Raw genomic sequence first — 14,249 nt, forward strand, 5'->3', positions numbered from 1 at the left:
TGCACCTACTGCTTTGTACACCTGCATTTAACTTTAAATAGGGATGTATAATGTCATAACACAATGAGAGTGACTTTGCTGCGGGTGAAGTGAATGAATGATGGATGACATCACCTGAATACACACATTTTCAGGAAGAAGCCATTGAAGACATTGACAAAGACAAATGAAATCAGGCCTCGGTTACCATGTTTTTACTGATAATCACACAAAGTCAACGTCCCAAAGGTTGACAGAATACCTGCAAATTATAAGAATTGCAAAGCAGTTCATGGATATTACATAAATACAATTTGTATCCACCATTTTCATCGATAAAATAACAGGACTATCTTGTATCTACACTACAAATGCTCTTGTGAGATAAGATCATGTTAATTTAACCTGTAGCTCTATTCTTTGGTGTCTCAGGGGGAAATGTTCACGTGGCCAACTTAAGTCACAGTGACATTTCAAACTGGATCTTCAATAGCACTCCACCCAGCTGCATGATGTACATCCTTAGTCTAAGCACCAGAAACTAATCATGTATGAAATTTGAGAAGAAGAAAAAAATAATCTCATGTTACTCTCAGTTACAACCACATCTCACGGTCTGCTTCACACCGTCAAAGACTCGAGATGAAAAGATAGTTCACAACTTGTCGTTGATACTCGATGTTTTTTTTTGTTTTGTTTCACACTTCCTCTCATTAACACTCACACACTTACCAACCTTATTGTATTATAAACGCATTCTGCCAATCATGTTTGCCTTGCGGTACACGCTGTAACTTATTGTGACTTTTAAGAACTGCACCTAAAACCGGAACTGCTTGTGGTTCTGGGCGGCGACAGTGGGTGAGGTGTCATTTAATTTTGATTGATGGTTGTGTGTGTGTGTGTGTGTGTGTGTGTGTGTGTGTGTGTGTGTGTGTGTGTGTGTGTGTGTGTGTGTGTGTGTGTGCGTGTGCGTGTGTGTTATGGCTGCCCTCATGTTGTTGGAAATGGGGATAAAAACACAAAAGCGTAAATGACCTAAATGTAAATGTGTAGATCATGGTAGAGAAGTGAATATTACAGCACAAAATACAGGAAGTATTATGTAATTATTAACTAGACTCACACATGTTTCCGTTTTATTGTTTATTTTTGCAGGGAGACTTTATGATTTACTATTACCGTCTTCTAATTGTTTGATGATTTGTTTTTCACTAAAATGCTCACCAAAGAATTTTGTTCCCTCTGTGATGCAATACAAATAATTGATTCCCATCAACACGCCAATAGTTTTGAGCATATTTTGATCAAAATAGTATCGTGAATGCAATTATTTAGGCCAGGATAATTGTGACAAGAAAGTTTCATATCATCTCATGTTGTCCCGTGTTTTCTGTTCCTTGCTAAGTATTATACCTGTTATTTGTTGAGTTAGAACACATAAAGAGATCCCTGCTCTTTGGGTGTCGGCTGATACTGAGTACCGATCCGATACCAGTGTTTATTTAATTAATCTGCTGCATGCCTGACTGTGTGATCAGTCTTACATGTGTAAGGAACCATTACCATTAAACATTACTTTCCTAACTAACTAAAACAAATAAATACATAGAAAAGAAATTAACCAAATTTAAACTTGTAAAAGTGTGGACCTTTAAAAGGAAAGTAGGTCATTTGGAAAAAGGTAACAGTAACAGTAGTAACACCCTTTCCTACGAGACAACATGTCTGCTGTGAAAATATTAATTACATGAATTCCGGTGGATCAGATCCAATAACATTATTTCAGTTATTATTAGAATCTGTTCCAGCTCTACATGCTGCCATCTAGTTGCAGTTTGTTGCATCTGCCCTGATAAGAACTCACATACCCCTTTTCCACCGAGGCATTTTGAGGACCGGTTCGGAGCCGGTGTTTCGGGTCCACTGTGCCAGGAGAAACCCAGGGCCCACTGTACCAGGAGAAACCCAGGGTCCACTGTACCAGGAGAAACCCAGGGCCCGCTGCACCAGGAGGAACCCAGGGCCCACTGCTCCAGGAGGAACCCAGGGCCCACTGTACCAGGAGGAACCCAGGGCCGACTGCACCAGGAGGAACCCAGGACCTACTGTACCAGGAGGAACCCAGGACCCACTGCACCAGGAGAAACCCAGGGTCCACTGCACCAGGAGGAACCCAGTGCCCACTGTACCAGGGGGAACCCAGGGCCCACTGTACCAGGGGGAACCCAGGGCTCACTGTACCAGGAGAAACCCAGGGCCCACTGCACCAGGAGGAACCCAGGGCCCACTGTACCAGGGGGAACCCAGGTCCCACTGTACCAGGAGAAACCCAGGGCCCACTGCACCAGGAGGAACCCAGGGCCAACTGCACCAGGAGTAACCCAGGGCCCACTGTACCAGGGGGAACCCAGGGCCCACTGCACCAGGAGGAACCTAGGACCCACTGCACCAGGAGGAACCCAGGGTCCACTGCACCAGGAGAAACCCAGGGCCCACTGTACCAGGAGAAACCCAGGGCCCACTGCACCAGGAGAAACCCAGGGCCCACTGCACCAGGAGGAACCCAGGGTCCACTGCACCAGGAGAAACCCAGGGCCCACTGTACCAGGAGAAACCCAGGGCCCACTGCACCAGGAGGAACCCAGGGCCCACTGCACCAGGAGGAACCCAGGGCCTACTCTACCAGGAGAAACCCAGGGCCCACTGCTCCAGGAGGAACCCAGGGCCCACTGCACCAGGAGGAACCCAGGGCCCACTGTACCAGGAGGAACCCAGGGCCCACTGTACCAGGAGGAACCCAGTGCCCACTGCACCAGGAGAAACCCAGGGCCCACTGCACCAGGAGGAACCCAGGGCCCACTGCACCAGGAGATACCGAGGTCATCCGAGGGCTTCTCTGATTGAAAATAGAAGTCAGATTGCATAGAAGCCTCGTGATTGACAAATTCAATAAAGTTTATCTTGAATTGTGAAGCTAACTTTGTTAACAGCTTCACACCAGAATCCAGATGGAGCCAAATGCAGTAAAGTTGCGGCTCTATACTGCTCATATATTTTGCTCACCTAAAAATGTGTTTTTCCGTTACACAATTTAGAAGATAGCATCATTTGTAACAGATCAAGATGAAATACCTGGAAATAAAAGCTGAAATTCAATTTCAATTCCATTGCTGATCTCTTGTCTCATATTCCTCTTTTGATGTAAAACCCAAATGTTTTCAATGTACAGCGAAAATACAGGAAATGGCCTCGTTGTTCCGATAGTTTGGGAGGGGACTGTCTATTTTGTCAATGGTTGTAGTTATTTGGAGCTTAACTGCATGTTCTTAACAATTCATATAAGTTACTTTTGTCCAACCGAAGTATATTTTAGGCTGGCTGAGAATTTTCGAGCCAGTTTAGCAGCTTTACGTCCATCTAACTGTAGATATATGACAGTGACTGACTTCTCCCTCTCTATCTTATAGTTGTCGGTGATGTCCAGATCTTAGACCCAAACTCCCTCCAATCATGGACTCCAAGAAGCCGAGCATGCTGCAGAATCTCCGCCAGAAGATTCATCTCCGGCGAGGAAAGGCGAGCCCAGGCAAGCGGCTCCTTCAGCTCAAACACACAATGGACCATCGGATGAGCTCCTCCGTTCCCGACATGAGGGACCTGGGTCAGTACGCCCACGTCTCCCCCAGCACGCACCTCCAGCAGTACGCCTCTCCCAGCCACAGCAGCCACAGCAGCCCCTCCACTCCACTCGTCAAGCCTGCTCAAGGCCCAGGAAGAGGTGGGAGTGGCCTGATGGCGAGAGCAGTTGGTGGAGGAGCTGGGAGGAGTGTGGCTCCGGACTGCATAGACTGGGCTTCCTCCCAGGAGTCATTCAACAGTCTCTCTGTGGAGGAGAAGAGCTCTCCAGAGGCACACAACACACCGTCCAGGGGCATGGAGCCTGAGGAGCTGGCCCTGCCAGAGATAATGACCGTCTACAGCCCAGACTCTCCCTCTTTGGTGGCGTCCCAGGACAGCTCACAGGTACAGACTCTCAGACCAGTCAGTCCCCCAAACATATTTAGATAATAAAGGTTTAAACTTAACTTCCTAATATTGTTATAACAACTTTAGATTTGATATTAAAGGTGTACAATCATTAACTGGGAACAAAGCCGTAGAAAAAGCTTGTATTGTATTTTGTTTCCCTGTGAGATACAGGCAAAGAGATAATGTACTTGCTGAATCATGGACATAAGCGGATGTGAAGTGTCAGGTGTATTTACACAGGATTTACAAAGTTTAACTTGGAGGAGCTGGATTTATTTGACATTGGAGGTTCCTTTCAAAATCAATATTACCGAGCAGCACTGCGTATGTGTTTTTGTACTGCCAATGCATGGTCTCCCAGTGCCAAACTAGCATGCTCTCATTCAACACTTACAGTACACCTTAGACTTATTTTAACTGTACTATATAGGGTAGAGAAACGACCAATTAGATAGCATCAGAAATCTTTAAGTCTGAAATATGCAATGTGACAACATTCAAGACCAGTCACAGTGTGGTGATCAGCAGCTATTAATCTATAATAAATAATATCATCTTGCAATTCATGAGGTATGAAATCAGCAGGAATCAATAGGTAGCATCAGCAACCTGTAGGCTTTGTGTTATAAATATGAATAGATATCAATGCGACACATGTAAATATTTACATAAACATTTCCTGTAACATTATATCTCTTAATAGATCAGCATTTTAGACACTTGAGCATGAAGAGTTCCTTCTCTGTCTGGATGGGATAACGGTTATTTCTGTAGACATGTAGAAGATTGATGAATTAATGGGTTACTCTTTGGCCCAAGCCAAAGAAACTGGATGTCTGTTACAAGCTCTTCTCTTTTGTCACACGACACCTGAGTCGAATCGATAAACTGCATTCATGAATTGTTTTGAGTAAATGAAGGTGGGAAATGTTGCTGAGTTGCGTTGCAGGATTTGGGGGTCAGAGTCCATCAGGTTGTTCAGCTGAGTGAAAGTTAACGAACCACACCTGTGTCAGGTGTGTGTATATATATATATATACACACACAGGTGTGTATATATATATATATATATATACACACAGGTGTGTATATATATACAGTATATATACCCAGCAGACCTGTCAATCACGTTTCACACTTCTTGACTTAAGCCTCCTGTGATAACATGGCATTTGGTAAATTTGTACAGAGAAACAAGAATATGAAAATAATTAAATTGTTTTTGTTTAAAATGTAAATGTTTTAACTTCATTAAGATTACAGAAGAAAAAGACAATTTTCTTCACTGTGCAGTTTGATAGTTGTAAGTAAAATTTGAGGTCACTTTTTGTTATTGTATATTCCCTTTGATTATCCATTAGTTTAAACAAGGTCAAAATATTAATGTTTACTTCCCCAAGACATTGCTTTATGACCAAATAGCTTTTGTAAACAACTAGCATTCTTATTCACATCAGCTCTGCTTTGTGTTCAGTGCTGATTAGCGGTTTACACTGTAGATACATGGTGTGTATTCCTAAATGACATTCTGTTCACACAGTTCACTGAAAGCCGTGATGTTGCTGCATAGGAATAATGTAGTCACGTTGATTTGACAATATACAATGAAACAGTGTGGTTTGTTTTTGCCCCGAGCCCGTGGAATTACTAAGAACATTTCAAGAACAAAAACAGGGAAATCACCATTCTTCTCTTTTTTCTCACATTCTTTCTCAACACTACTTTAGAAAACACTGAATATAGTTCCTCCTGGTTTATAGTCTTGAGGGTGTAACGGCTCAGGCAGCAAATTCCTTTTCTTTTTCATTACTGTGTTATTTGGTGTAATGATTTTCGGTCCCCAGGATACAGGAATTTGTAATAAATGCTGAGAGGATTTGTGCTGGTGGTACAAGTCAACACAACAGGCTTCAGTTCCTGAGTCTTTTAACTGACCAGCAGACTGAAACTTTTCTCTTTCATCATAAGGGACTTCACATTTTTCTTCACCACATATCACATGTTTGATTTTTTGTAAATTGTTTTTGTCTCCGCAGTATGAGAATCACACTTACAGCGGTGACCAATTAAAAGAGAGAGACAGCCAAAATGTAAGTACCGCCATCTAATTTGAATGCTGATCCTGCGTTGTGGAACACATACCATTTTAATAGTATTTACTATGTTGTCTACTAATTTATCTCACAAATATTAACATCACGCTGAAAAGTTGAGTGTAGGTTTTATCCCGAGCCACATCTCCGTCGTTAAAAGGGCAGCGGATTGTTCCTGATAAGTGACTGTAATCGCGTTTACATTTCTTTTTGGTTACGTATTGTGCAGACGGTCACATTGTGCTTAATTCCAGATTATTGTGTTGCGTTCAGAACATGATGGGACAGTCGGCGGGGTGCGGTGCTCAGTGTGTGCCATCCTGGCTGTTGTGGCCAGGCAGCGTTAGAAGGCTGAGCCGAGTGATTCCAGGCGGCCGGGGTTTATTCTCTGAGGGATGCTTGGTTTGATGGATTAAAGAGCGATTAAATAATCCATTCCATGGGCATGGAGCATAAACAGCATACAGCCTTCCATTGAGCTTCCTTATTTTGTATCTCAATAGTCAACAAAAGGTCAGTAGAACCAAAAATAGACATAATGTACTTTCCAGTATGTGAAGAACATGTGACTCTGAAATGAATGAATGAAAGTGGAAGAAAAACAACTGCTCTTCAGTAATATTTCATAATGTTGTGGAAAAAACCACATACCGGCTTTCGTTTTCTAGGATCAGCTTGTGTAGGGAGGGACAATGTGGACACCACAGTTAATTTGACATTATTGTTATTCTATAAAGAATAATAAAGGAGCAACGTTAAAACATAATTGAATATCGACTCAGCAAATGTTGGCATATTTAAAAATGTATTTATCTTTTATGTATGAAGGGAGACCTAATGATTACCATATTTAAGATTGTTTGATCAATTGTTTTTCATTAAAACAGATGTTCACGAATTAAAAAAACTATTTTTTAAAGCAAAATACAAGGTCCAGTGAACTTGTCAGACTATATGTAGCTACAATCCAATAAATAATGATCATGTATTGGTGTGTGTCCAGAGTGAAATGGGCAACGAGATCCTGAGTGTGTCGGAGAGCATCAGGGATCCGCACAGGTCCTTCCTGATCACCATCAACCTGAAGGGAGGACGCAACCTGGTCATCAGGGACCGCTGTGGTAAGAACCTCATCTCAACATTCACACCATCAGTTAGCCTATGACTATCAGCACTGCTTTAGTTTGGTCCTGCGTGGGCGTGATGATGATGATGATGATGATGTTACACAACAGGGAAGTGCAAAACAATTACACAAGACTTTTTAACAAGCAAGAATTGAATGGCAGATCTTTGTGTGTGCATTTAGTGCATTCTGTATGCAAACAATAAAGATAAACAGGGCTTATTACTGGCCAGAACAAGGAAGCTGGGTTGATGCAGGAGCAAATAATACATTAGGAAACACAGTAATAAACATTTAGCACAACATTTACCATACCCTCTTGTCCTAAATCTGAAAACTGGTGTTTGATGAGACTTCATCATTTTAACTATCCTGCTAGTTGGTCAGCTTTATGTGTGTAGCATTTCCCCCCATCGGTCTCATTATTCCTGTCTCTAATGACACGTGGTTTTACAGTTTCTCACTTATGTCATGTCACGTCATCATTTGTCACGCACATGTGCATTTCTCTGCTCTTGCTCTTATTCATGCATTCTTCCGCTCGTGTTGCAACTTGTACTTTGATGTGTAGAACGTGTGTACTGGGTAGTCATTTTTTTATGTCCCTTATCACTTCTAATCATCTCCCTCGTGTGTGTGTGTGTGCGTGTGTTTTTCGCCTCGACCTCAGTTTGTGTGTTTAGCCGTGGCTGGTTAACGATGGCCAGGAGTGTCTATTTGATTACAGCCGGGTGTCAGGTTGACTGAAGCTCCTGTAACAGCCGGGGCAGGATTCCACGCAGCATATTAGAACCTGTCTGAGCCACACCCAGCATTCATTACACCAGGCCTTTCAGTCTGCGCTTGTACTTGGATGGCTTTGTGTTCACACAAAAAGGCTCTGGGTTAAAAGATAATGCAGAAAGTGTAAGGGGAGGATCGAGATGCGGGAGGATTTGGTTTCCTCTGCATTATCGTTAAGACCATACAGTCTTTTAAAAGCAGTGCATGAACGAGCTTTTTATTTTCTGCTGTTTGATCAGATTATACTGCATGTATTCCTGCTGGTGGACGTGTTTTACCTTTTGTCCTGCTTTTGCTTTTTTTTTCAGCTTTAGCTGATGTCTATTTCTGTGTAAATACATTTGCAGCAACAACAATAATGAGTCTAGTGAAGTGCTGCCCTCAGCTGGTCGGTTGGCGGAATAGCTAGAAGTCACATGTAACTTTACTTGTGAAGTGAAAATGATTTGACGGAGCAGCAACAAATGTGAAAAATAAAAAAACACTTTCATGAAATGCTGCATTCTCAACACTGGTGCAGTCACCTTCACGTGTTGTCCTATCTACATGTGATGAGATCATAATAAGATATTAATAAACACCATAAAAGGCTGGTGTCACTTCATTTTCAGGAAGCTGTGGTCCCATTGGTCAGGGAGGAAAGAAACCACATCCTCCATACAGATGCATGAGTGATGACACTATGAGCATGCTGGGCCTCCCTTTTACTGGAAACCTCCCTTTTACTGGAAACCAATACATTTAATTACAAGTTAAAAAACAGGGGTAACTAGAAATCTAGTTTGTAAATTAACAGCAAGTTAATTTCATTGATTTTTATTGTAGTTAGTCTCAATGACAAGTCAAGCCTGCTTTTGAAAGACAGAGTAAAAAAAGACAGAGTTGTGTCCACCTCGCTGTCACTTCATTTACGTCTGATGAATCAGTTCATCTTATCAAATCCGTAAGCCTCATTTTCTGGCTAAACGAACAGCTGCAGTGTGGTCTGTTAGTTAATGTGTTAATCCCCAGCAGCAGAAAGTATCACCATCAACAACACCAACCCCCCACTAACAGTCTGATCAGGATGAAGAACACCAGCTAGAGGCAGGAAATAATCCCAACTGTGTTTCTCTTGCATTTTCTGAATAACGTTCAGGTACCAGCGACCCGTACGTGAAATTCAAACTGGACGGGAAAACGTTCTACAAAAGCAAAGTCGTTTATAAAGACCTCAACCCCACGTGGAATGAGACCTTTTCCCTTCCTGTGAAGGATCTGAACCAGAAAATGTACATCAAGGTAAATAAAAGTTAATCCTTTGTCCATCCTGTTGTGTTTGTCAGACATGGGAGACTCCTGCATTAAAGGTGATAAATATGTTAGATACGTCACATAGTCGGTCAGAGCTTCTTGTATAGGTCTTAATATGTTTCAGTAGTTGGTAGTTGAGTTTTTGTAAATGCACAGTGCTTTGGGGGATTAAAGTGGTTGCACCTCAGGTGGTGCGACCCCCGTGGCCAAGCATGAGGAACTGTATTACAATAACTGTTTCCATGACGCTCTCTATTAACACTTTGTGACACAGGTGTACGACCGTGATCTGACGACGGATGACTTCATGGGCTCCGCCACCGTCGTCCTGAGTGAACTGGAGATGGACAAGTGGGTTCCTCAGTGAGACTACGCTGCTAAACTGTGTGTTGGAAGCAGCTGGAGTGTGTGCACAGTGTAGCTGTGTAGCTTTTAAACCAATGCTGGATTCTTAATTTAATTTAAAAAAAATCTTATCGGCATTAAGTTGATTTTTACATTTTTATTAATATTCTTTAACTTATATTTGATAAGATTTATGACCATGATATCTGTATCAGACAGATTGAACAAATGTAGTGCAATCAAAAACTGCCTGCAGACATATCTTTGGCACATCTTTACTACACTTTCTTGTTACGTATTATCCGACATCTACACTATAGTTCTGCAATAATCTATGAGGTCAATAACGAGACTGCATAATTAAATGTCAGTGTGTTCCCGACCCTTTTGGTCTGTTACCCCCGAAAAGAGAGCTTTGTTTGCTTGCTTGCAGTATTTCACCAGCATAAAGCAAGGTTTTAGGGGACACAACGGCGCCTCTCTGATCCAGACGTGTTTAACTTTAATTGAAGCTGAAACTCGCTTTGTTTTTTTTAGGGTCAACGAGATGTCTTTGCCTTTGGATGACCCAAACAGCCTGGAGGAGGACATGGGCGTCGTGCTGCTGGACATGAGTCTGTCACTCAGAAATGGAGATAGCAAAAGAGGCAACGTAATATATAACAAAAGGATGCATGCTGTTCATTGTGTTTATTGTGCATGTATGGTTTTACCCGGTGTTTCTCTGTTTGTCCTACTAACTGCAGTGTTGTTTTGTTTTACTACTAATATGCATGCTCCTGTCGGCAGCGGTGGCCCCAAAAGAGCAAACGAAGTATTAGGGTAAGAAGGGAACACACAAAACAGACATTAAATTGCATTTTCTTTCCTTGGTCAGAATCCTACAGATATTTGAGATATAAATATCTCAGACATTTCTATAAAATAGACAAATATTGTATTAAGATCGGTATTTTGGCAGTTTCCCGTGAATTGAGTTGATCTGAGTAATGTTTGTGTTTTTGCACAAGAGGGCAGCAAATCCCCACGTTGTCTTCAGAAAGCTATGTGTTAAATCTATGTGTTGCATCTGACAAATGTTCTTAGTAATTCCAATTAATTAACACGTAGTAGTCAGTTTCCACTTCCTAACTCCAAAACAGCAGAAAGTATCAGAGGATAGGGACGTAGGGAAGCATGGAGATGGAAGCATTGTTGGTTTTGCTTTTCATGGGATTTGTTGACGATAAAAGAAAAAAAAAAAAAGAACCTAGAATATTGCCAGCCTTATCCATTAACCATGAGTCTGGTGGTTGTGTTGGGACTTCTCACTGGTGAGGTGTTTTCACCCACAGAGCAGCTGCTGAATGCATCTTATTTTAATTTATTTTTCTGTGATGCTGGAACCACCACATCTGGCATCGTTGTCCATTCCACACCACGTCTGCATGTTTATAGATAGGAAGTTGATGGCATGACCTAATAAAGTGACTGCATGTCCCCCTGCTACCTCAGATGCTTGGACCATTATTTTCTGCCTATGCATTTGGCAGAACAGATTCAGACAGGACATCAGTCAGCTTGGTCTGCATTAATTGAATCTGAGTTGAATATATAGTGTTGTGTTTTCAGGTAAGCTCAGCTAATTAGCAATGGATATGGCTCCGTATTATATATGGGAGAGAGCGGCTGCACTGCATTGTAGCTGCCGCAGGCTTTACCTCACCTCTCAGTGAACTGAACGGACACTTAAATTCTCGTTTCACTGGAGAAGAGAGATGATTCCGTTTCTTTCAGCTGCCTCACCAAAGGGTGCTGATTCGGAGCGTGTTGCTATTTTAATTTGACCTTTTGTGTTTTTACAGGTGACAATTTCTAGGTCCCCATTCTCTTCACGGCTCTGTGTTTTTTGTCACTTTGTTTATGGTCTGTGCTTGATGCATGCATGAATTTGATAAGATATCCTGGTGTTGCTTGTGACCGTCCATTTGCATTCCCTCTTCTTTTGTTTGAAATCCCAGTCGGGAGGCTCTTCTCAGAGCTTTCGTCTGTCAGAGACACTGAGGAAGAGTCAGCTGTGGACGTCCGTTGTGTCGGTGACTCTGGTCGAGGGTCAGGAGCTGCCTCTGGACACTCTGGGAGGTCAGCTCTTTGTAAGCTTCAGACTGGGAGAGCAGAGACACAAGAGCAAGGTACTGGATGGTGGACTCATACTCTTCATCTCATCCCCTCCTCGTCCTGAATTCTCCTTGTTATTCTTAACCCCCCTCCTCCTTCCTTACATGCACTCATACTCTTTTCTATGCTTCCACTCACCCTCCTCTCCTCCTTTTCTCTCCTTCCATCATAAATGCTTTTCTTTATTATTTAACCTCTAAACTAATTTTTCTTCATTTTGGACATTTCCCTTCTCAGTAATTGGAGAATTATGCTAATTATGTTGTTTTGACATTTTTAAAATCTGCCTTTTGTTTTTAATTTCTTATTTATTAATTTATAGTCTATCATGAGATTGACTTTATACATTATGAGGTATTTTAAGCAGTATATATAATTCATGTCATGTTGCATTCACATTTGCCATGCTGCTACTGCATCCAGAGGGTTTTATAATTCATTCAACAGTACGATAATCCGTTCAAAAGTGCAAATGTTAGAGTTTGAATGCCCTTTTAATCTCTGACGTGGTCACAGCTCATGTATGAGAGAGAGCAGTGGAATAAGATGAAATGGATTTTTTGGCGTGTGACATGAAACGCTTTGATCACAACTCATCCTGGCAGCTGGAAGATGTCTCACAGTGATGCTCTCTTTCTTGCGCTGCCGGCGCTGCGGCTACTGTCATTGATGATTGTCTTGCTATTCTGCAACATCATTCCATTACACATCAAAGCTACATGCTAATGAGCAGCATCACTCATTTCTCTTTTCTCATATGCAGGTTCAGAGATGACGGTAATTACTTTTTATGCTTTCATGTGCGGTGGGGAATTTCTGATGCTGATCTCTGAAGCTGCTTAAGAACAAAACATTCACACATTTGGAAAATCAAACTCTGGAAAAACTGATAAAAAATCTAGACGGTCACAGCTAGATAGCTACAAACTTTTATGAACGTGATACTTTTCTGGCATAAAATGCACTTTGACAGCATGAAGTAAATTTAGAACATAACAGGCAAATAGGGTATTGATTAATTTTTTGATTCCATCTCATTTCTGAATCAGAATCATTGCAAAGTGCCCAACCCTCAGTGGAGAGAGAGGTTCACGTTTAACCAGTTTGTGGACAGACCAGACATCCTGGAGGTGGAGCTGTGGTCCAAGGAAGGACGAAAGAACGAGGAGTGTTTGGGAACGTGAGTCTGCATTCAGAACGTGTGTGTGTGTGTGTGTGTGTGTGTGTGTGTGTGTGTGTGTGTGTGTGTGTGTGTGTGTGTGTGTGTGTGTGTGTGTGTGTGTGTGTGTGTGTGTGTGTGTGTGTGTGTGTGTGTGTGTGTGTGTGTGTTGTGTGTGTGTGCACGTGTGTGCACGTTTGCCCTACAAAGCCAGTAGGTGAACAATCTCAAAACGAGTGATGTGGTTTGCCTCGCCGCAAAACACCTGAACATCGTGAACTAAAAAAAGTTGACATTTCCAGAGCAGCTGCCTTGATTTTCCACCTGATAATTTGGAAGCAAAGACCACTGTCGCCTCAGTGAGCTGCGTGTTTGTCCAGTCAGAGGAGGAAAACGGTGCATGTTGGTGTCTAAGTGAACGGCCAGTTGTTAAGTGAGCGATTCAGTGAACGATGTGGGACATGTAGGGTACTGCTGTAAGGATTATGTGTGCACGTATGTGTGTCTTGTGAATTTGTCTGAACATATTTGCTTGTGTGTCTCTGTGTGCATACTATTGTGACCATGCATGATGTCGTACATTTTTGCATGACTGCAGTTGTACCTGCATGTGTGTGCTGCAGCATGTGAAGGCCTGTGTGTGTGTGTGTGTGTGTGTGTGTGTTTACAGGTGTGACATTGACCTGTCCAGGGTTGCCTTCAATCAGAAACAGCTGCTCACACAAACGCTGGACCAGGGGAGAGGACGCTTGGTCTTCCTGATCACAGTGAACACATGCAGCGGCGTCTCCATCTCTGACCTGTGTGCCGCGCCGCTTGATGAAGCTCGCGAAAAACAGAACCAGCTGGAGAACTACGTCAGTACCTGCACCGATCTTTATTTTCTATCTGTACGATATGGTTGCGTCACTTCACCACCTGCATGTTCCACTTGCGATGTCAGTGTGTCCAACGCTTTTATTGGATTGGTACCAGCTGTGACAGCGACGCTGATATTGTTTTCACTGTGTGTGCATCACCGTGGCAGGATGGGATCCTGGAAACACCCGCTGTAGCAGGAAGTACCACGGAAGCGGTTTTGAGTAATGTTATGATTTTGTCACCATGAAGGCGTCACAAATGGGGTCAATTTTAGGTTATTTAATGATCAATAATCTTCAGCCAGGATTATTTCAGTAGTTTCTGTAATGAAAAGCCAAGAGGTGGCAGCATCTGCCAGGTAATGTAAGATAAGATAAGATGAGATAGTCCTTTATTCGTCCCGCAGTGTGGAAATTTACAG

General features: G+C 42.5%; 1 protein-coding gene across 3 annotated transcripts in view; it reads left to right on the forward strand.

The window, feature by feature from the left end:
• The window catches only part of mctp2b (multiple C2 domains, transmembrane 2b), a 32,797-nt gene that overhangs the window by 5,714 nt on the left and 12,834 nt on the right, over positions 1-14,249 (forward strand). For 2 of the 3 annotated variants that reach the window (XM_084005461.1, XM_084005462.1), the window contains exons 2-11: positions 3,450-4,005; positions 6,048-6,101; positions 7,108-7,225; positions 9,152-9,294; positions 9,581-9,657; positions 10,189-10,303; positions 10,441-10,473; positions 11,652-11,822; positions 12,858-12,988; positions 13,638-13,824. In XM_084005461.1, the coding sequence (XP_083861587.1) occupies positions 3,493-4,005; positions 6,048-6,101; positions 7,108-7,225; positions 9,152-9,294; positions 9,581-9,657; positions 10,189-10,303; positions 10,441-10,473; positions 11,652-11,822; positions 12,858-12,988; positions 13,638-13,824 (1,542 nt within the window). In that variant the 5' untranslated portion in view covers positions 3,450-3,492. The remainder of the gene's footprint in view (positions 1-3,449; positions 4,006-6,047; positions 6,102-7,107; positions 7,226-9,151; positions 9,295-9,580; positions 9,658-10,188; positions 10,304-10,440; positions 10,474-11,651; positions 11,823-12,857; positions 12,989-13,637; positions 13,825-14,249) is intronic. The other variant, XM_084005463.1, reaches the window with a different exon arrangement.

The sequence above is a fragment of the Eutrigla gurnardus genome (genome assembly GCF_963514095.1).
Source record: "Eutrigla gurnardus genome assembly, chromosome: 1".
Lineage (NCBI taxonomy): Eukaryota > Metazoa > Chordata > Actinopteri > Perciformes > Triglidae > Eutrigla > Eutrigla gurnardus.